Source organism: Charadrius vociferus, unplaced genomic scaffold (genome assembly GCF_000708025.1).
Source record: "Charadrius vociferus isolate BGI_N301 unplaced genomic scaffold, ASM70802v2 scaffold436, whole genome shotgun sequence".
NCBI lineage: Eukaryota > Metazoa > Chordata > Aves > Charadriiformes > Charadriidae > Charadrius > Charadrius vociferus.
The window spans coordinates 124,178-146,160 of record NW_009649187.1 but is presented as its reverse complement, the minus strand read 5'-3'; the positions used below and the strand labels follow the sequence as shown (position 1 = coordinate 146,160).

The 21,983-nt window shown below is 37.4% G+C and overlaps 1 protein-coding gene across 1 annotated transcript in view; it reads right to left on the bottom strand.

Moving 5' to 3' along the window:
• Nucleotides 1-10,258: 10,258 nt before the first annotated feature.
• Nucleotides 10,259-21,983, bottom strand: part of KNDC1 (kinase non-catalytic C-lobe domain (KIND) containing 1) — an 87,055-nt gene continuing 75,330 nt past the window's right edge. Inside the window, exons 20-32 of the mRNA XM_009888781.1 lie at nt 20,635-20,728; nt 20,425-20,522; nt 19,921-20,132; nt 18,507-18,620; nt 17,954-18,101; nt 17,515-17,694; nt 16,173-16,388; nt 15,770-15,852; nt 14,362-14,512; nt 13,821-13,943; nt 13,659-13,718; nt 12,901-13,058; nt 10,259-10,686 (exon numbers count right to left, since the gene is read on the bottom strand). Of these exons, the coding sequence (XP_009887083.1) occupies nt 10,455-10,686; nt 12,901-13,058; nt 13,659-13,718; nt 13,821-13,943; nt 14,362-14,512; nt 15,770-15,852; nt 16,173-16,388; nt 17,515-17,694; nt 17,954-18,101; nt 18,507-18,620; nt 19,921-20,132; nt 20,425-20,522; nt 20,635-20,728 (1,869 nt within the window). The 3' untranslated portion in view covers nt 10,259-10,454. The remainder of the gene's footprint in view (nt 10,687-12,900; nt 13,059-13,658; nt 13,719-13,820; nt 13,944-14,361; nt 14,513-15,769; nt 15,853-16,172; nt 16,389-17,514; nt 17,695-17,953; nt 18,102-18,506; nt 18,621-19,920; nt 20,133-20,424; nt 20,523-20,634; nt 20,729-21,983) is intronic.

The window sequence follows — 21,983 nt, the reverse complement described above, 5'->3', positions numbered from 1 at the left end:
AGCTCCCATGGCTCCTTACCATAAGGCTGTTAGCAGCAGCTAAGCAGAACTGGTGAAATATTTTAAAAAGATATATATTCTGCAGTGAGATGCTCCAAATATTAGGAAAGAAAACATTTATATGTGTTATGCTTTTAACAGTTCCTTACGCAAATTTAAGCTTATTAAAAAAAGAAGTCAAAGTTGATATGAATCAGGAACACATTTAAAACACGTACTGCTGTTAGAGAAGCAAGGTTCACCTGCAGATTTTTTTTTAATTTTATTTTTATTATTTTTATTAGACAAACTATTATAGTTGGAAAACCAGCCAAGTTTCAGGCATGTAAATCCTTCTTCAGCACTCATTGCTGTCACACTGTCACTGAGAGAGATCTCTATGGACACTGCTCAAACAAAACTGCTCAGAAGTCTGTAGTTGGTTTAATTCTGTCTAGACTAGTAATTATATTTTTAAAATTATTAGTTGAAAGGAAGCAGCGTGAAAAGGGGCTTTAGAAATGGTTGTATTTTCCAAAGTATATAGGGACTAATTTTTAGGTGCATAAATATGCTTTAGGGTTTGGGTTGTGTTAAAAATATGAATTACGTAGGGATATGAGGTGCACTTACAGACAATAATGTGCATATGCAGATTCACATAAATCCCACTGGTTTTAGTAATTGCTCAGATCACTTGGACTAACAATCTGATCAAGACCACAAAATGTTACACTTAGACACCCGGAAATCTTTTAAAAACCTAAGAGAGGCTTACTTCACATTTTAGATCAAGGCCTTTTTCTTTGTCAGTCTTTGCTGAAGGATAAATTTTTTCGTGGTGGCTACTTCTAAAGTTACATTCAACAATCTATTAAATATAAACCTAATAATGCATTAAATGAGAAATGTTCCACTATTTTTACTTTCTGTTTCCCACAAATACCTTCTAAAGAAATTTAGCTATACTATTACTAAAGCATTTATCATTCTTGAAAGTAACTTTTCACTTTTGGCTCTTAAAGAATGAATCATTTTTTTCCTTGATTTTAGAGTTAGCATTTGAGCATGATGAGTCAGCAAGAGAATGAGCTATCACAGCTGGCAGCCCTGGGTCATCTGTCACCCTCTGTGCCCATCCTGGTCTATGCCATACAATGCTGCTTCAAAATGCATTTGTCCCAGCAGTGAAAATATTTTACTGACTCTTCATTCCCTTAACTTACACTTAATATAAATCAGATCTTTGTACTCATCCTAAAACAGTATGTTCAAATTAAATGGAAATAAATGTTACCTTTTTTTTTTTTCCCCTGACTTCAAAGCTCTTCTCAATTTCCTCATTATTTCTTTCCCTCTTCTGTATTTCTCACTATACACCATTTCTTCCTATTTTCTTTCTTCCAGTCACTTCCATCAAGTATCCTGCAAATGTTACTACTAGCTGAAGAAAAGAATAACTTTGGCAGGATGCGGAATTGTAGCAGCAGAGCACAAATGACTGTCCGTCTGCCTTCATTGCATCCCAAAACAGGGAGCACAGACACATCCTGACATCCCCTCTCAGTTTACTGAGAAAGGAAAAGCTGGGCTATAGTAGGCGAGGACAGGAATGTAGTTAGGTAAGATGCTTAACTCTGCCCCTGTAATGTGTAATTCAATATCTATATTTCACAGCGTACTTCCTTTGACAGGTTTTATACAAATAAGTGCATTACACGTTGACAGAAGGTAATTAAGATTTATAATTACGAAGTTGTATGTGCATGCGTTTCTCTGAAAGATTAAAGGGACCAGCTGAATGCAAACACATGTTCGTTTTAAAAATGCAATATAAAAAAAATCTCTGCCATTTTGCGTTTGCCTGTTTGTAATGGGCAGATTTCAGGCAGGTATCTGGAGGGCCCGTGGTTTTTCACGGTACCTTTGCTCACGGTGCGGCGTGTGCATCTAAAAGGCTGTGAGGGTCTCTTGTGCCATCTCCTGGTTATATTAAGACTTCACAGCCCGGAAACTGCTACACGAAGGAAGGGAAAAAGTTGCCGAAGTTTAGCTGAGGCAGCGACAGAATCATAGAGAATCATTTAGGTTGGAAAAGACCCTTAAGATCATCGAGTCCAATCGTAAACCTAACACTGCCAAGTCCACCACTACACCGTGTCTCTAAGTGCCACATCTACACGTCTTTTAAATACCTCCAGGGATGGTGACTCAAGTTCTTGGCAGCAAAGACGACTGGCAAGATTTGCTTTCCACTCTCCCCCAGCACACGGGCGTACATGGCAGGCTTTTACCCCTCTGCTGCTTTTAGAAAGAAGTCTCTTTTCCACTGCATTAGCATGTGTATGTAATGGAAATTCAGTATTCCTCTATAACATCTTATACGTAAGTTCTAGTAACACATTGGCAATGCCTGCTCTTTTGCTGTGTATCAGCAGAAAAATGTAAGTAAAACCTTGAAAATTAAAGTGTTTGGAATGCAATGAAATTAATAAACAAATTAATAGCATTCCCTGATTGCAGGTAAATATCTGAATTTGTGTCCAACCTGCTTTACTGAGAACACAGAGAGACTGAAGATCACTGCTGAGTCCCTCTGCCTTCCCAGGGACAGGACCCTGGGCACTTACACAGTTTTATCTGATCTGCTCTTACAAATTTACAGGAAAGGGGATCCTACAAGTGTATAAGTAACCTATTCAGTGCTCCCCATGAAGCTTTCAAATGTAAAAACTGAAACAGAATCACCCTTGTTTCAAAATCAATACTGACTGACTGAAGCTTCACAGAGCATGGAGAGAACTCACTCTTTTCACAGCAACATTTCACACACACGGTCCTGCTCAACCTAATCTTGTCTACATAAGTCCAATTCTTTCAGTTTGTCCCTCTTTGTGTTTTCAAACATATTTTTATTATGGTCCTCTATTCTCTTTCCTTTTGCCTGTATATATCTTAAGTGCAGAGCCTAAATGGTAAAGTATTCCTGCTAATGCTTCCCTAGTGCCAATCAGAGCAAAATAATTACCTTCTGTCACATATGGCTCTCTTATAGAATGCTTCAGGTCTTCCCCCCGCCCCCCCCCCTTTTTTTTTCTTTTTGAAAACTGTACACATGGATTCATGTTCAGTTTGTGATGCATTACGGTTCCCAGAGATTTTTTTTTCTGCAGTTCTGCAGTTATTTTTAATTTTATACTTATCCTTCAGAAATGTAAAACTTAGAGCTTAAATTTAAACCGTCATCACAATTATTGTGAGTTCTAATCTTGTATATTGTGTAAGTGTGCTTTCCATCCCACCCTGTATTTCATTAGTAAAAATCCCAAACACAATGGGATCTAGACCCCACCTGTCATAATAGGGTGTAGGGCATGAGAAGACTTTGTTACGATAACCCAGGATAGTTTGCCTCCCTCATCAGAGTATGTAGAGTCCCAAGCACACCTTATCTTATTGTTACTGTAACCTGGAACAATTCGCTTCTTCCCATCCGAGTATGCAGAGTCCCAGGCACATCTTATCTTGTTGTTCCGGTAACCTGGAATAGTTCGCTTCTTCCCATCCGAGTATGTAGAGTCCCAAGCACATCTTATCCTGTTGTTCCGGTAAGGCAGGGTACTTCATGCTCCCCCCCCATACCCCTGCACAGGTGCCAAGATGAAGGCCAGCTGCAGATCTTGGAATTCGGACAACAGCACCCGCATTACATCAGTTCACTAATGAGTAAGACAGGACACTGCATGTGAACCGACATGTTAATCAGCGCAGGTTTTATTACTCACCCCTGCCATGCTTTTCTTTGAGCTTCACTCCCGAGCAGGAGTCTGCACTGGGTCCCCGTTTGATTGGTGTCAGTGCCCCAGGATTCCCACCGTCGTAACGCTACACTTTTGATAAAGCCAAAGCTTTCACTTACTGACTGCTGTGCCTTATCCTGAGGGATCTGCACCTGCTTTTCATTCCTAACATAGGGGTAGTCCTACCCCTACACCTCATCCCACTCAATTTGTCTTCACAATTTAACAAACACTGGTAATTACCCTTTGAAATGATGTATTAACTAGTTGTGTATCTATCTTACAGTGCCATCATCTGTATCTTAGCAACCTAATATATAATCAGGTCAGGTGGATCTGTTGTCAAGGGCTTTATTGACTTTAACATACAACATCCTGTTTTGTTTTTATTTACTGGGATAGTTACCCTGACAAAGGAGATCATTAAGTTATTTTAAAATTACTTTATGGACAAATGCATGCTAGCCTTTTAAACTAGTCTCTATGCTTGCAGATTTTGAGACAGCTTTTTCAGTAACTTTCCTGGTATCCAAGTTCGTCTGGCTGATTCCCCAAGTCATTCCCTTTACACCTTGCCTTTCAAACTTATTCCTGGGCTCTTGCCCACTTTTAGTAAGTAATATTTTCTGGTTCTCTGGGAATTCACTAATTCTTCGTCAATCAAAAATATAAGCATTATATTATATTACTATATTATTTATAAGATTATTTCAGTTTTGCTCCTTATTATTATAGAACAGATTTAATCAGAATTTAATGTTCTAGTACATCTAATTAGCTTGATAGTCTCCCATTCTGACCTCCATTCTGACCTTCCCGGTTAACTTTGATCATGATACGCATTGTTTAGAGGGTAGGGAGTGAAACAGCAAGCACTTCACGCTTTTACACTGTCTGATATTTATTCACCGTTCCTGGTAAGCTGAAAACTCTTACTGTATAATAGAAAACTGTTTAAGAATCCATTTTTTTGCCTTTAATAGCATTTTGTCTGTCCAGTTTTGTTCCTAACCTGCTGTGCTGTTCTTTTACATTTATTCCTGCCAATGCAGCCTTCTTGTTTCTACTTTTTTCAGCACTCTTTTGATTTTTTTTTTTTCCAGGTCATTGATGAGCCCCTAATGCAGCAACACTGCTCTATCAGTTTTCTTTCCTTTGCATGAGGATAGACTGCTGTTATAGTTAAAATATAGCCTGTTTTAGAAACCTCTTTTTAGAAACTCTCAGCTCGTCTGACCTTCTCCTTTCCTTACAATTCCTTCCCTAGGACCTTATGTACCAGTTTCTTGAGTTTATTGAAGTTGGCTTTTTTGAAGCCCAGTGTTGTTATTCTGCTTCTTTCATCCCCCCTGTCCTTTGAATCATGAACTCTGTTGTCTCATGGTAACTTTAATCTTGATTGCTTTCCACCTTCAGATTTTCAACTAGCTTCTATTAACCACAATAAAATCTTAAATAGTAGCCTGTTTGTACAAATGGAGCCTCCACACTCTCTTTCTGGCTGACGATCAGTGACAGACGCCACTATGGCAACTAGCCCTTTTATAACTTAAACACAGAAAAAATTATGTAGGCCTGTCTTTAGATTCTAAACCAACTATACACGTTTGACATACATTTTAGTATTCTTTCCACTTGTCTTTCCTTCTTTCCTTCCATGTGCTTGTTCCCTCCAATACTTTGCAACAGCATTTTGTGTACTACAGGTCTAGCTTTTCCCCATTATTCCCCATGCTCCCAGCACTAGCTTAGACACCCAAAGCTGTGTCTGAACCATCCCCATGCCAGGCTCAGACCAAAGCAGATCCTGGCTGTCATCAGAGGGATAAGCAGATGGTACGGGTAGGGATGTGAAGGACAGTGTACTGCAGTATGTTCCTTGGCCTGGACAAACAAAAAATGAGGGACTATTCCTGACATTTCAAAATACACCATCCTTGCAATTTTAGGTGCAGCCTACGATATTCAGTAATTCATCAGCTATCTCACCTTATGTATTTAGGGACCTATTGCAGCTCCCCACGTCTATCTCTAGGTGTCGGTCTTTTGGTCAATTCCCTTTTATTGAAATAAACTAATTTGGGGGATTTTGTATTCCCAACAATGGTCTTTAACAGATTTATCCAATCTTTGTCCTGCAGTTTACCTTCACGGGGAAAAGTTTCTTTGCTAATGACACTGGATCTATATACTCATCTCAGGAGACTTCTGCTCCTTTTTGGCCTTTTATCTTCAAGGCCTTGGCCCTTTTACTTCCCTGCATCAAGAAATAGAGAATTAGGAGATACCTTGAGAGGATATCAAGACACTGCTTCCCCAGCATAAGTGGCTTTATTCTTTATCCTCCCTTTTCCACAAAAAAACCCCAGTCATCCTAGTCTACGTTTGTGCAGCTGATTATCCTGGAACTTTGCATATATCTGTGTAACATACCTTATTTTATTGTGTGTCATTTTTCCAAGTTGTCATGATAACTTTAAAATTTAATCATCTTCTTTGACGTGCCTGCAGAACCCCACACAAACCAGAACATGTTAACGAAGGCATGGAGGAATACCAAATGCAAGCAGACCTCTTCAGAGCCTTACTGGACACAACCTTGCATTTTTCTAACAAGCCACTGTCAGCCACTTGGTGGTTATCCAAACAAAGGTGGATCTGCTATTTCATGTATTTTTTTCTAGACCTGTTCCACTAGCTTTTTTGCAAAAAAAGAATAAAAAAAAAATTGAGTATCTGTTACTTAAGTGAATTATTTACTACTGCTACTGTTTATGAATCTATTTGCTGAGATTTTAATTCTGAGTCTGATGCTCAGGCTCACCCATCCCCAGTCAAGCTTTCCAAATTATGTCTCTCTGATAACGGCAGCTCAAATTGTTTTGTTATGACAACTGAATTCTACCAGTTTATAAAACAGTATCTATTTTAGTGTCTAAAACCAGTTGTATTTAATCTACATAATGCCAACATCAGAATGAGACCAACCTTACTTAGCATTAGAATGAATAATTAAATTAAATAATCTTACAGCTAAGACACAGGACAGATTTACAAGACAGTGCTTAAACTCTTGCCTTTTAGGCAACTTCGAAAAGCATCATTTATATTAGATCAAAAATGAATAAACAGAACGATGAATATGCCAGAACCTAGACAGATTACTGCAATGGCCTGATGTAATATGACAATTGCCAATTCCACTTGCATGTGAGACATTGAAATATCACTAAACAGGAAGCACACTAAAATAATGGCAGGCTGAAGCTGTCCTGGCATACTTTCAGGTCAATTTGAGCAAATATGAGGGAGAAAAATAATTTATCTGCACTTTTTCCCTCATTGTAATATCAAGGATGGAAACAATCAACCATACGTTTAACACTGAAAAATTGTTAGCTTTCCTCCTCTCAAACTGCAGTTTATTCATTTGTTCTTTAGAAACATATTTCCTAAAATATTAATCCTTTGTCAATCACATACGGTACTTGGAGAAGTTGTGAGTCTCAGCAATGCTTAAGAAACCAATCCAATTTATAAAGGAAGAATGTAGAAAACCATAAAAGCAAAGTTCAGAAGTGGTTGAAAGATTTTTAAGGAAAGAAATTTGTCAAAATCATGAATCAGTGTTGATTCATGAAACATTTTTCAGCTTCTTGGTTTGGGCTTCTACAGAATAGTTCACAGGACCCAACTGAATTCATCCCTGTTTCCTGGCAGGCTTCTGGAGGTGTTAGAGCTGGAAATCTGCTTTCAAATGCAGGTAGTGAGTGTAACTAGGACACCGTTCCCAGCTCTCAACAGGAGAGCTGGAAACCCCAGGGATCCCGGGGACAGGCACCTGCAAAGGGACACAGAAAGAGCACCAATGCACAGAGCAACGGGAAAGGCTCCCAAGAAGCAGACTTCACTTCAGAAATTCCATGGGTCACTGTTTGAAAAATAATCAACACGAAAACAACATGGGGGATGTGTGGAAAAAAACGAAGAAGAACTAGGACAGCTGGTGGCAATTCCAGCTTAAAGAACAAACTCAATTTTTTTCCCCAAGCACTGTAATTTGGTATTGGAATGGAAATATGGTGCCAGACTGCATAGTCCCTCATTTATGCAATACAATTACTGATGCCAATTTTTTGCCAACTAGATACAACTGAACTTGCTTCTTTGACATGTTTTGCCCTGTGTTTTCTTTTAAAAGGACATTCCCCACAAAGAGAGAAAACTTCAGCCCAATCTTCCTGCTTGTTAGTCATAAATAAGCAGTACAGTTATATGCTAGATATAACTTTATTCTGAAATCTGTGTCACATAAGATGTGCATACATCAGTGTTCATGGACAAAAGCAAACTGGTTTCCTTGCAAGAGTGATTTTTTTTCTCTTTCCAATAGCTATTAACATTTTTTGTTGTTGTTGTGGGGTGGTGTCTAAATACAAAATCTTAAATATCTGATTGATGAAAACACCCCAAAGTACTACCATAACCCAGTACTATGCATTTATAGCAACAGGTTTGATACACTGAAGACATGAGATGACTTTTAAATTCTTGTATAGCACCAGTTATTATCATAAAATAAACATATTTTCTAGATGTAGTAGTTGTTTTAAATCCTGATAAAAACTGTAATAAATAGATGAGCTAATTATCACAAATGCAAAATATAAATGATAAGTAAATCCACAAAAGTAATTTCAACAGTCTGACTGGCAAATATATAAAATGAATTTATTAAGACCATGTGATTAGCAAGTTTTGTGGAGTTCTTTACATTAGTAAAGCTTATGCTACTTAAAATTTTGCTGTCTTTCAAAGGCAAGGCGTGGCTTTAAGTGAATGGCAATTTTTAACTGAGAAAAAACAAAAAACCCAAGTACCTACTAATAAAAACAGTTCTTTAAAATAAATGCGTATAGATTGAATATGTGAAACGTATGCCTGAAGATAAGGTTATCATTAACATTCTTAAATCACTGTATAATATAAAGGTAGGAGGTAAAGATTAAATGTTTTCACATTTGGCAATTTTTAGAGAAATAGCAACATATTTTACTTCCTTAAGGGTAAGTCAGAATACTACAATTAATGATGTGCTAAACCTACATATGGTAAATAACAAAATAAATCATCTTAAAAGTAGAACAAATGCAAGAAAACCCTGTTGAGGACTGAGTTCTCCAATGTTTAAAAGTTAGTATTAATATACTAGCATGAAAAAGTAACTGAGGTATTCAATGGAAAGTATGGACATTCCTTGTTTTCACTGAGGAAGATGAGAAGCGGGCAGCCTGCGATGTATATATTGCTGTTATTGACAAGAGAAAAGGAGAAGCTTTCCTCTTAAACATTGAAAAAGCCACAATTTAACATGTGCACATGCATTTCTGTCAAATACAATAGTACAATTTGCAAAATACTGGAGATGTGCACATTCCCATTTCTTGTATCATTATCCTTCTCCATCACTAAAACGTGCCAAGACAGTTCACATCTGCTCTTCACATGTCTCATAACATTTTCATTTTTTTAAACACAGTTCTAGCAAAAAACTTTCAGAACAGAGCTCATTTTAGCTGTTCCTTGCCCTTACCCGCTTCTCTTCCCATACTTCCCATTGTTCCCTCTGGTAGACTTAGTTGTAACTAATTTGTAGCCTTAACATTTTGGCCTTGCATAAACTTGGGTAGCTCAACAAACTTTCTAGCAATAGCATCACATTTCATTGCCATTTAGAAGGTCTTGTAAGTATAAGCTCTATAAATAGGTTAGCACCAAAATTTTACAAGTTGCAGATCCAAATTTCACACAGTTATCTTCTATTTAATGCTGCTGGAGCACCGCAATCTACAAAAGCATCTCAGGAGCAAAAGCCATAATCAAATGTGCACACATACATACACAAATTGGCAAAGTGATTCTTGTGCCACATACAGGGAAAAAAAGGCAATGTCACATTTACTGTTTTCACAAGGCCATGAGGTCTGAAGCAGAGCAACAAATTGGTACTATTTAGATGCAGATCTTACTTTAATTTGGAAACAGGTTAGTTCAATGACATTAAAACCAAACAAAAAAAAAATTGCAGCATGGCATTCCTTTCCTTCCTTAGTATGCTCGAAGAAAAAGATGGCAAATTATTTAAGTGAATTATAGTTTTCTTAATACACAACATAAAAGCAAGACTCACCAACAGTCAAAGGATAGCAGAGGATCTGTGTCCCTGAATTATATGCACACTGTGACAGGATACAAGTGTATTATGTTTATATAAAAATATATTCAACATTTAATGAACTATACTCTGAACTCTGCTAGGCTAACTTTACAACAGAAGCTGTAATTTTAACTTATTTCCACAGTAGTTGTTTGTGGGCTAATTATTTTTTTATGCTAAAGAACAGTGACAAAATTAATCATCCTTTTAATCTATACTCTCTCTTTACTTTTATCTTTATTTTTATTCTTTTGATCTGTCATCCAGTTGCCAGGGATTCAAGTCTCATTAGTCAACATTTTATAATTCCATGCTAAGAAATATAATCATTTCAACTTGAGATAGTATTTTAAGTCACTTCACTTAAGTATTTGTTTGGGAATTGGTCCAGGAGATGAAGTCAACTTAATCCAGTTTTACAATTTACACTTGGAATAGAACAGATGAAACGTAAATAATTACTGAAATGTTGCCTTCATTCTGCGCAGTGTGTCCTGAATTTTTCGAGAATGTTTTTCTGCTGGTATCTGATGGAAGTTGGCACAGTTGTCAGCTGCCAAGGTAGAAATGTCTGCATCTTTATAATGAGTTATTCTCTGTCTGAGGTAAGACTGCAGCTTGAAGTCTGGTGTATATGTATAAGGATTCTCTTGAAAGGCGTGAACTTGGCTCACAACTTTTGCAATATTTCTTGGAAGAGAATATGGTAAAAAAAAGATTAGTTTTTTTTGCTGATGATTGGAAAAAAAAAACAAAACCACAAACCCAAAACCAAAACAAACCCACTAAACTTTAAAGGAAATTCAAAGGCATTGAGCATTCTCTTCTATAGTATATGTCCCTTTAGTTAGATGTCAAAATGGCTCCACGGCTGGTGCCACTGCCAGAATTTTGGGGTTTTTTTTGACAATGAGATGGCCCACACGGCACCAGGCTTGCTGGCTTCGGATGGAATTCATCTTTCTCAAAGGGGGAAGAGGGTCTTTGTTCATGAGCTAGCGGGGCTCACTGACCGAGCTTTAAACTAGACTTGATGGGGGAGAGGGGTATTATCAGGCTTGCCCATGACAAGCCAAGGGATGACACACCCAAGTTTGAGGGATGGGGCACGAGTGAGGGCCATCAGCATGTTGCTCCAAGACATGCTGGGTACACTGCACCACACTCGAAGTCTTATGGGGACACGCCAGGGGCTCCAGAGGCAATAGGAGCCAACAGGGAAACACAGGTAAAACCTGTGAAAGCAAGGCCACCTGGAGAGCAGCACAAAGGACTTGCAGCCACTCCAGCCAGCAAGTCAGCTTCAACAGGGACCCAGCTTAAGTGCCTCTATGCAAACAGACAGGGAACAAACAAGAGGAGTTAAAGATGTGCACATGCCCCCAGGGCTATGATCTCATTGGAGTCACAGCGATATGGTGGGATGGCTCCTATGACTGGAGTGTTGGAATGGAAGGATACAGACTCTTTAGGAAGGACAGGTAGGGGAGAGGAGGAGGGGGTCTTGCCCCCTGTGTCAATGAACAGCTGGAGTGCATGGAGCTCCACCTGGGGATGGATGAAGAGCTGACCAAGAGCTTATGGGTCAGAATCAAAGGGAATGCAGGGGCAAGTGATGTTACAGCAGGGGTCTGCCACAGGCCACCTGACCAGGATGATGGGGCAGATGAAGCCCTCTATAAACAGATAGGAGCAGTATTGCATTCAAAGACCCTGGTCCTCATGGGGGACTTCAACCACCCTGATATCTGTTGGGGGGACAACACAGTGGGGCACAAGCAATCCAGGAAGCTCTTGGAATGCATTGATGACAACTTCCTTCTCCAAGTGGTAGAGGAGGCAGCGTAGGAGAGGAGCTATGCTGAACCTTGTCCTTACCAACAAGGAGGGGCTAGTGGGGAACGTCAAGCTCGAGAGTAGCCTTGGCTGCAGTGATCATAAAATGGTAGAGTGCAAGATCATTAGGTTAGCAAGGAGGGTGCGGAGCAAGCTCACTACCCAGGACTTCAGGAGAGCAGACTCTGGCCTCTTGAGGGATCTGCTTGGTAGGGTTCCACAGGATAAAGCACTGGAGAGGAGAGGGGTCCAAGAAAGCTGGTTAGCATTCAAGGATCACCTCCTCCAAGCTCAGGAGTGACGTATCCCAAGAAAGAAGTCAGGTAAAAAAGCCAGGAGGCCTGCATGGGTGAACAAGGAGCTCCTGGACTCACTCAAAAGCAAAAAGGAGGCCTATAGGAGGTGGAAGCAAGGACAGGTAGACTGGGAGCAATACAGAGAAACTGTCTGAGCAGCCAGGGACCAGGTTAGGAAAGCTAAAGACCAGATTGAATTAAATCTGGCCAGGGACATCAAGGGCAACAGGAAAAACTTCTATAAGTATGTCAGTGATAAAAGGAACCACTCAGTGGATAAGGAACTGGCTGGATGGCCACATTCAAAGGGTTGAGGTGAACAGCTTGATGTCCAAATGGAAACCAGTGACGAGTAGCACTCCTCAGGGATTGGTACTGAGGCTGGTGCTGTTTAACAGGATGAGGGGTAAAGTTTTTAAATGGGAGGAGGATAGATTTAGATTAGGTATCAGGAAGAAATTTTTCACTATGAGGGTGGTGAGACACTGGAACAGGTTGTGGATGCTCCACCCCTGGAAGTGTTCAAGGCCAGGTTGGATGGGGCTTTGAGCAACCTGGTCTAGAGGGTGGTGTTTCTGCCCATGGCAGGGGGATGGAACGAGATGGTCTTTAAGGTCCCTTCCAACCTAAACCATTCTATGATTCTATGAAAATGACTGAAACCATTTAAACTATTAACTGAAATGTTGCATTAGTTCTCATTATCCCATTAGACAATATTTTATTTTAAAAAGTTAGGTGACATACATATATACATATTTAAAATAATTACCTAAGTTTAGTCCACTTGTGAGCTCCATTTGTCATTGTGAATCCTCCAGTTTCAAGTTGTTGGACATGCATAGCCAAAACATGGGCTGATGGAATTGTTGGAAGTGTTTTGAATCTTTCTCCTTCCATCAAGCACAAACTGTCACTTTTTAAAAACACCTAGTTTGAAAATGCACACAGACAAATCTCACATTATGTGTCAGGGCAGGTTTTACAAGAAGTTCTCCATTTCACGTGCTTAGCACTATGTATTTATTTGTCATGAATTTTAACTTTTGGCATTGAAGTTGAAGACAACATTATGAATTAATCTGGTGGCAAACATTTTAATGTACACAAATAAAGAAAGTAACTTTAATCAAAAGATAGTTCATACATAGTTTTAATTGTTCTAAATCACAGCCAAAATTAGGAGAATGCCTGTGATAAAAGGAACATGTAAGATTTTTCAAAACAGACTACAGCCACAAAGCTCCTGCAGAAATCATCAGAAGAAAGTGTATCTAATGTCCTAGCTTGCTTTGAAATTTCTTTCTTGATTTTTAGTTACACACGGGATACATTTTTGAGAAATACTGAGATGAAAATTAACGTAAATTCTCTGATTAGGAGTCAAAAGTCTTAAATTGTATTATGAAGGAGATTTTAATTCAAAGTAATAATTATGGCTTTCATCCTGCAGAGGCGCCCATTTAGGCAGATCTTGCATCTTCTCCAATTCCAAAGAAGTATTTTTACATTAAAGACGTTATACTATACCTCAACAGCCTTGAGTTCCTCCATTATTTCAGCTACTTTTGCAGGTAAAATTTTCCAGGCCTTACAATAAAACAAAATATATTTTTGTTTGTCATATTGATGTCCATATTGGAACAAGATTTTGTTAAGCAAAATAGTTACAGAGCAGAGAATCAAACTTACTGGTAACTGTCGTACAATAAGATTTTCCAAGCCTGCTAGGATTTGCATTGCAGTAGCAAAATTTCTTTGTTCATAGCAGCATTTTGCTATAAGAAGAAATTTTGATAACAAGCTCACCTGCAGCTGAAAAAAAATATTAAGATATACTATATGTATAAAAGTTATACTAAATATATATAGTAAATGTACATACATCTACATAATAAAATTAAATGAGAAGAAAGAAGAAGAGATGTGTTTTCTTTTTGAATTTGTCACCAAAATTGTTGACTGTAGTAACATTTCCCTCTAAGACAAATTTTTTTTTTTCTGGTACCAAGGTGTCCTTGTTAAAGTCTGACACGTGTTCTCAGGCAACCCATTTCTTACATTCTATTAGGTTTTGGCACCTGTTACTACAAAACATCCAAGACATTCAAGACTCTCCTTGTGACCACAAACCAAATTGTTAACTCCCAATCACAGGTGTATTTCAGAATATTTCTTGCAGCTTTGCTACACAGCAACTCACATATAATAATACAATAAAACCATGACAAACCTTAGATGTGTGACATGTTACAATTTCAGCAGCAACCCAGGTGCTGATACTGTCTGCATTTCTTAACAGTTGTAGAAGGTACTGGTCTTGTATGCACTTTGACAGAAACAGATTACAGACCTTAAGTGAAACAGTCTCAGTAGAAACAGCTCTATGGAGAAAATGAAAAAAAAAAAAAAGGCAAAAATAATTCATTCCGATTTTGGATTTTCAAAGAAAATCTTGATTGTGAAAATACCAACTTCTAACCATTTAAAATAATTCTGCATTGCTTGCAGTCTTGATTTTATAATCTTTTAAAAAGTACACAGCGAGCTATGTTACTTTTTCTTCCTTATAATTACCAGATAATTTTATGCGATTACAAGATAAGCATATGCAGTTTACATATCCGTACATAAAGACACGTTCACCACTTGTTAGTGAGTAAAACAAACCATTCAATCTGACACAACATAACCCAGAAATCTAAACTCATTAAAAACTGCAGCTACGTTAAGAAATCAAGCCTGATACCAAGTGGCACCACACAGTTTCCCATGCCTGGACCCCAAATCAGTGTTTACCAGCTGACTTAGCCTCTGCCATTTAAAAACCTGTAAAAGATGAGCTGCTTCAGGTGTTCATTCTCTATCCTTAAACAGAAGAGTCTACTACAGGTAGTGCAATTAACAAGTACTAATTAGAAGGTAGCTGAATCCACTGAAGATGTAAGAAGTAGACCATAAGCAAATACAATTAGGTCCACGTGGCTGGATGAACACATTGATTACCATTGAGCAAGGAATGTAAACAGGTTGGTAACCACTCTTTTCTTACGTATCTGTGAATACTGATACTTCATCTACCAAACAGTACAAAACAAACATTGCACAGAGAGGCTGTGGAGTCTCCATCCATATTCAGAACCCAACTCCATATGATCCCAGGCAACCTGCTGTAGCTCTCTGCTCAATGCATGGGGGTTGGACTACACCTTCTTGAGAGGTCTTTTCCAACTGCATCTATTCTGTGATTCTGTAATGGTCATTGAGATTTTATATACATACACACATTATTATCAAGTAGCCTGTTTCAGAAATCATTACAATTTTTTTCCGACAAAAAGAAAGCCTCTGAAGCAACCCCCCTAACACAAGACTTCAGAAATATTTTGGCCTGACCCACTTTAGATTTCAAAGAAATCGCCTTGCAATTGTGACCTACCACACACGTATATGCGCATAGGTACATACACATCCACTTGTATAAAATCTCCTGAAATTCAAAAAATTGCGTAAACAGACTATCTAGTCTGTCAAAATGATATTAAGTATTTAAAATGTTTCTCTTTTCCTGGATGTAGGTGTAACACAATAAGTTATTGTGCAGCAACAGTATAGAAGGGCAGTTAAAATAAACAACTTACTTTTGGACAGCAACACATTTGTCTTTAACACCAAGCGCTCTTGAATTTAGAAAGTGTACTGGATGACATTTATGAAATACTTCCTAAACAAAAAGAGCAAGATATATCTGGTGTTAGATCCAGCAGTTCTAAAATGCTCAGGGATAAAAATGACAGAGGTTCCCCCTGCCCCCCCTGCCTTCAACAAATTTATCACAGGCATCACAACCTAACAATAGAATTAGCCATTCTATATTTTTCTGTAGAGATTGCAAGAGAAAACCAGATTATTTTAATTCAAAGTCTTATGAAATAGTATGAAATAAGCTTGAAACAGGGTTGGGAAATGGTAGAGAAAGTGGGCTGAGTATAAAGTAAGAAGATAGATATTATTCGTACTTCCAAGTAAACCTAGTCCTTGTACCTGTTGTAGTAATGTCAGCTGACAACAAAGCTGTTGCGCGCTGTATTCTATTAAGAGATATGGTCCCACTTCATCTGCCTTAGCAAAGGAGACTGGGAATTCTTCTGTAAAACTGTTATAGCATGGCTTTGGCAATACTGATGAAATGGTGTACAGTCGCTCTCTCTGATATTGTGCAATTGGTCCCATACCTTTGGAAAGTTTCCAGTTAAAGTTCTGTAGAAAAAAAAATATGTAAAGTTACAATTTCTCTAAAGCAAACATTATATTTCCCTTTGATTTAACTTTCTGGAGTGTCTTGTTAGAGAAACACCTTCACGGATGCAAAACTCTTCAGCTAATCTTCAAGGTTAGCCCAGACGCTAATTGGTTTATTCAACATTGCTATTTTAAGCTAATATAATAAGCACAGTTGATGAGTCTGAGCAAGAAGTTACCAGATCACAATCAACAACTGAAACTTCTCTGTATTCAAGCTTACTGTCATAAAATAGTTTGTATTCTGAAGTTTTATATTTTATGTTCTACTTCTTACTGTCCTATTATTTTGTGTACTCTCTTTGCTTAGAATCAAACAGCCCTTTCCAAATAAATATTTATTTTTCCATTCTTTTCCTTCTTCCACCTTCCAGCGTCATTATGATGCGGTGACAATAAAAGATGTCCCTGTTTTCTCTAGTCTGTTTCCCTTTATTGGTTGAATCCCCATTACACCCCATGGAATTCTGGACCTTTATAAAGAGGCTGATTCTAAATTCAACTTGCACATTATTGATACATTTGACTTCCACATGTCATTTGATCACTCTGTAGAGAGATCTTTTATCAGGAAAAGCCTACAGTGTGCTCCAGCTTCTGGGGTTACTTTTCACTAGCACACTACATGAATCAGTAGATACAGACAGAAGTTCAGACAAGTTTTTGCTACAAGCTTTGACGTTCTAGCAGGAAACCCCTCACCCCCCAGTTTTCCTATATTTATAGACTTACTAAGATATATGGCTAAAAAAAAAGTACTGATGCTTGACAAGGGGCAAAATGTTTCCTTGTAACTATGAGTCACATGCTAGTATCAAGGATGAAGAGTTCAACGCCTTTCAAAATTTTGATTATCTGATCTACTATTACCGAAACAGCTGGCAGGGTGCAATTAAGGTTTAAGATGACTTCCACAGTTATACAACTGTTTAGGGCTTAGATACTTTCAATAGAAAATTTAAAATACATTTACATAAATTTTACTAAATCAGGGTGTAGATCCTAAGCTGGATACTCTAGTTTTTGTCAGAAAATAATATATGGAAATGTGCTCCACATACTGCAGTATGAAGAAAATACATGCCTTTCTGGAAACATCTTCTGAGAGCTTTTTACATAGAGAATGTAATGTTTTTCTGTCCTCCTCACCCTCCTCTTCACATTTGTCCATGCTGGAGCACTGATGAGCACTGCCACTTTTTCTGGCAGAAGCATCCTCAAGCAACGCCATCAATCGCTCCCCATAGCCATTTAATGGAGCAACCTGTAAATGCAAAACACGTTAACACAATATTGAACTATACTTCCCATAAATTATAAGCAAGGCACAACATAGTTGTAAGATTCATGTCTGTCCAAAACCACACACATTGAACATAGCTGTCAAAGATAGCATTATTTTTCTTTTACTTTACTTTAATTGTAATTAGGACAGTTTTTTGTAACAACAATCTTACATATACCATAACAGACTTCACTTGATTTCTTTTTTTCTTAAAGCTTCTTCTGAAATTCTGACTTACCTTGGAAGAAATAAATTCTTTTAGGGTACACAAAAGATCAGCATTTGTTGCAAAGTCTACACTGTAACAGTCTTCAATCCAAGCTTGCAGGATGTAGAAACTGCGGTTACATATTTTGGTAAGTGATGTGGAAGGATCCAGGCTTGCACTGGTGAGAAGAAAAAGGCACTTATTTCACCAAAAGTGATATCCAATTCCAATTTAAAAACAAGTGTTGAAAAAAACACAGGTATTATTTGGTATTGACTGTACTATCTTAAATTCTTACGTTTCATGTCTCTAGAATCCATGGCTGTATAGAAACCAAGCTGTGGTTGTACTTACAGCCTACCACTGAACGACTGGCAAAAGTAAGACTCAGATTCAGAAGAAAAAAGAAGTAAGCACATTGTCAAATATAGCATTTGCTCTAGTTTCATTCTCACTTGTCAAGAGCAACAAACATCAAAATTCAATTTAATTAAGTAGGTCTTTTCAGAAGCAGCTATTTGCCATTGGGGGAGAGAGAAGTCAACTGTGCTTTGATAATATTTTTCACAGGAAATTACTGTACCTGGATAAAGTGCTGCTGATTCTATCAAGAAGAAACTGCAAAAATTCTTCTTGTGTGCAGAAATAGCGAAATGTGTAGAGAAACTGCTGTACATAACCTTCTAAAAATGCATTTCTGTGAAGAAGAAGAAAAACTCCAGACAAGCGAGAACACAACTTCTTCTTACATTAGAGTACAGCAACAGCAAAAAATCCTCAAAATATCAAGAATTAATAAGGATTTTAAATCCTCAAGCTCTATATAAACCTTGATTATTTTTTCTTTTATTTTTACACATCAAATATTGTGATTGCCAATACTGAAAGCATAATTTGTTTTTAAAAAAGTTTCTCTACTTGCAATTTTGAAAAAAAAAACCACTTTGACATTCCTATTATCAAAAGTTACTTTCTAAGTATTTAATTTTCTTTTCTTCTATCATCTCACTTGATGTTGTTTTAAAAGATTTTTTATAACAACAGCATAAAAAGTAGATACTGTAGAGCTACAGGAAATATTTTGTTGCTTAATTAGAGCAGTAGCTGCTTTATCAACAGAATATACTTATTATATACATGAGCACATTTTATTTTTTTTATATACACACACACACTCTCAAGGTCTTAACACAGATTAATTGTCCTGTCTCCCTGACGGCTTACAGCTAACCATGAAAGTTTGGGTTTGATGAATATGGAAGCTTTGATTCCAAAGCAATTTGTTCACTTTGTGCAAAATATTAACTACCAGGAAAAGCAGCACTCAGGATAAGTAACTGGGTCTCAGAGTCAGGGTGAGCTGGGAGAAGTAGCTGGGAGGAAGTTGGTCCCTCTGCAGTGGCACGAGCCTGATGGAGTCTCTCAGGCAGTTTCCATCCTTCATACTATTATGGCTCAGGTACCTTAAAACAACACTGCCCTCACCCTAGTTGAAGGTTAAAGGACATCTTTGTTCCTATTTAAGCCCTGAGATAAGCCTGCATCTTGATCAGTCCCTAGGACTGGGACAATAATCTGTAAAACAGAACCTGTATGTTTGCACATCCAGATGCTATTAATGAGAATTTTCAAATTATATGTTCTGAAGAATTGTTATACTGCTGGCAGTAACATAAAGACTTGATTCCATGGCAACTATCAGAGCAAAACCTCAAATACATAAAGCATAAAAGAGTTTAAAGTTATTAGGATTTGATTTATTATTAAATGCTTCGAGTTTTAATCAAATCCAAACTTCCAGTTTTAGCTTATTTCTTATCAGACTGTCTTTTGCCATTTCCATGCCCATTTCTGTAAATAAGTGTTCATAGAAATAACATTACACTTGACAGAGAGATGTTGAGTAACTGGGATTTATCACAGAGACTATTTTTTCCTGAATTAGCAACTATGCCTCAACCCACTCCCAAATAAAGGATGTGCAAAATATACTATACCTAGAATATAAATAAGCCATTAAACCAAGCGGTGTACCAGCCTGCAGAACTCTTATTCCATTTTGATTATTACATTGGTGTTTTTCTGTGCTATAGTACAGAAGCAATGATGACTTATCCGTAGGTGCCACATCCCCGGTGTCAGTTCTCCCGTAGTGAATGACTGTAGGCAGCACACAGGATTCCACACCCCACTGCTCTGCATACATGATCTGCTCAAAGACGCAAAGCCATGAAAAAATAAAATGTAGGAAAATAAAGAGGAAAATCCACACAAAATGCAGTCAAGCTCAACTTAAAGCCAAATCACATTTCATACAATTGTTTTTTTTTTTTTCCTTTTTAAACAATGCTAGTAGCAATTACCTTTATTTTAATAATTCATTTATATCCTACTTAATTCGGTACTTTAACGCAAAACTTTTCACATTTCATAGCAGCCAACTACACTGATGCAGTAATGAAATGACAAATGAAACAGCAGCAAAATAAAGTCTGACTTGCCTGCATGTATTTCTTCACCAGTTCAAGAAACTGCACCTTTAATTTCATCTCCTGTAGCTGTCCTCTCAATTTAGGCAACATAGATTTAGTTTCAGGACCTTTAGATTTAAAACACACAGCATAAGGACATCAATGATTATGATTTACAGAAAAAAATCCTTAAAAGTACTATGCACCCATTTCATTACTGCCAAGTTGCTGTAATCTTACCTTTGCTGCTTCTTTCTTTCTGCAATAATTTCTGGTAAAACTGTATGGTCTTTCTGTAATTTTTTGTCTCCATCATTAGCAATTGTTCTAGTTCCTATTTAAAGAGGAAAAGGATTCTAATCAGAATGGTAAAAGCAAGGTTCTAGTAGGAAACTGGTTTTAGGAGAGAATTATTTTGTATGAAAAAAATGACATCCAAACAGAGAAGAATATGATATTAACCAGGAAAAAATACCTTTCACACCTGTTCTTACAGGTAAGTGACAGCAGGCATCGCCTGTCCCCAGAAAAGCATTAGTTATACCACAGTTCAACAAATTAAGAACTGGAGCTGCTTTGTGTATTATGAGACCCCACTGAAGTCTGCCTGAACCTGTTTACATAAATATGCCTTTAGTTATAATTGCGCTGGTGGTTTTCAAGAGCATTTTTAAGAGTTACACTTAGAAGTCATTCAGAATTAAAAGTGATGGGTTCTGAAATCAGTGCAAACCCTAGAAATGCCCTGTTAAGCAGCTGACCTATATTTGCAGTTATAAATGAATGTTTGACTGAAAGCAATGGTTTACAAACAAGTATAATTACATTATATTATACAACCAGGTCAGAAGGCAGACAGGACAGCTGCTCTAGAAATAAAGGACATATTAATTTTGAAGTTCAGCTTACATACATTATATGTATGCATTTTACATAACTGAAAAAATAAACTAATTTTCTATAGAATTATATAACTTAAGCAATTATATGCAATAATTAATAAATAATAATTTATTATTATAATAAACTAAATTTCTATAGAATTATATAACTCAAGCAATTATAACATTCAATAATTAAGCAATGTATAGAAATGAAAGTACATTGGGCTTCTCACCATAATATCCAATTTAATGCAAAGATTTATATTTGTTTGCACATCAAAGGTTTCATTATTTTACCAACCAATGAAAATGGGCCATCCACTTTGGATTCAGCTTCTGATTTATTATGAAACAACAAACGTGATGTGTTCTGTGTTTCAGAAAAGTGGCTTTTGCACTTGGGTCCTAAGTTAACTACCGGTGACCCAGTTACACTAAAGAGCATTTTAAATGGAGTAAATTCACTGAATGCAGCAGACAGAACTCCCACAAGCAGAGTGATCTGAAAACACATAGCTCAGAGCTAACATATCAAACAACAGATTGGTAAATAGGTTAGCTTTAATGGGATGGACTTACTAGAAATTAATTTGAGTTCGAGAAAAACCTGTCACTGTTTTTCAGAAATGCTCAAAAGGTTTAACAAGATAGTTCATTAGCAACAAAAGTCACAAAAGCCCTGTGGATTTTTAAAAGACTTACCAC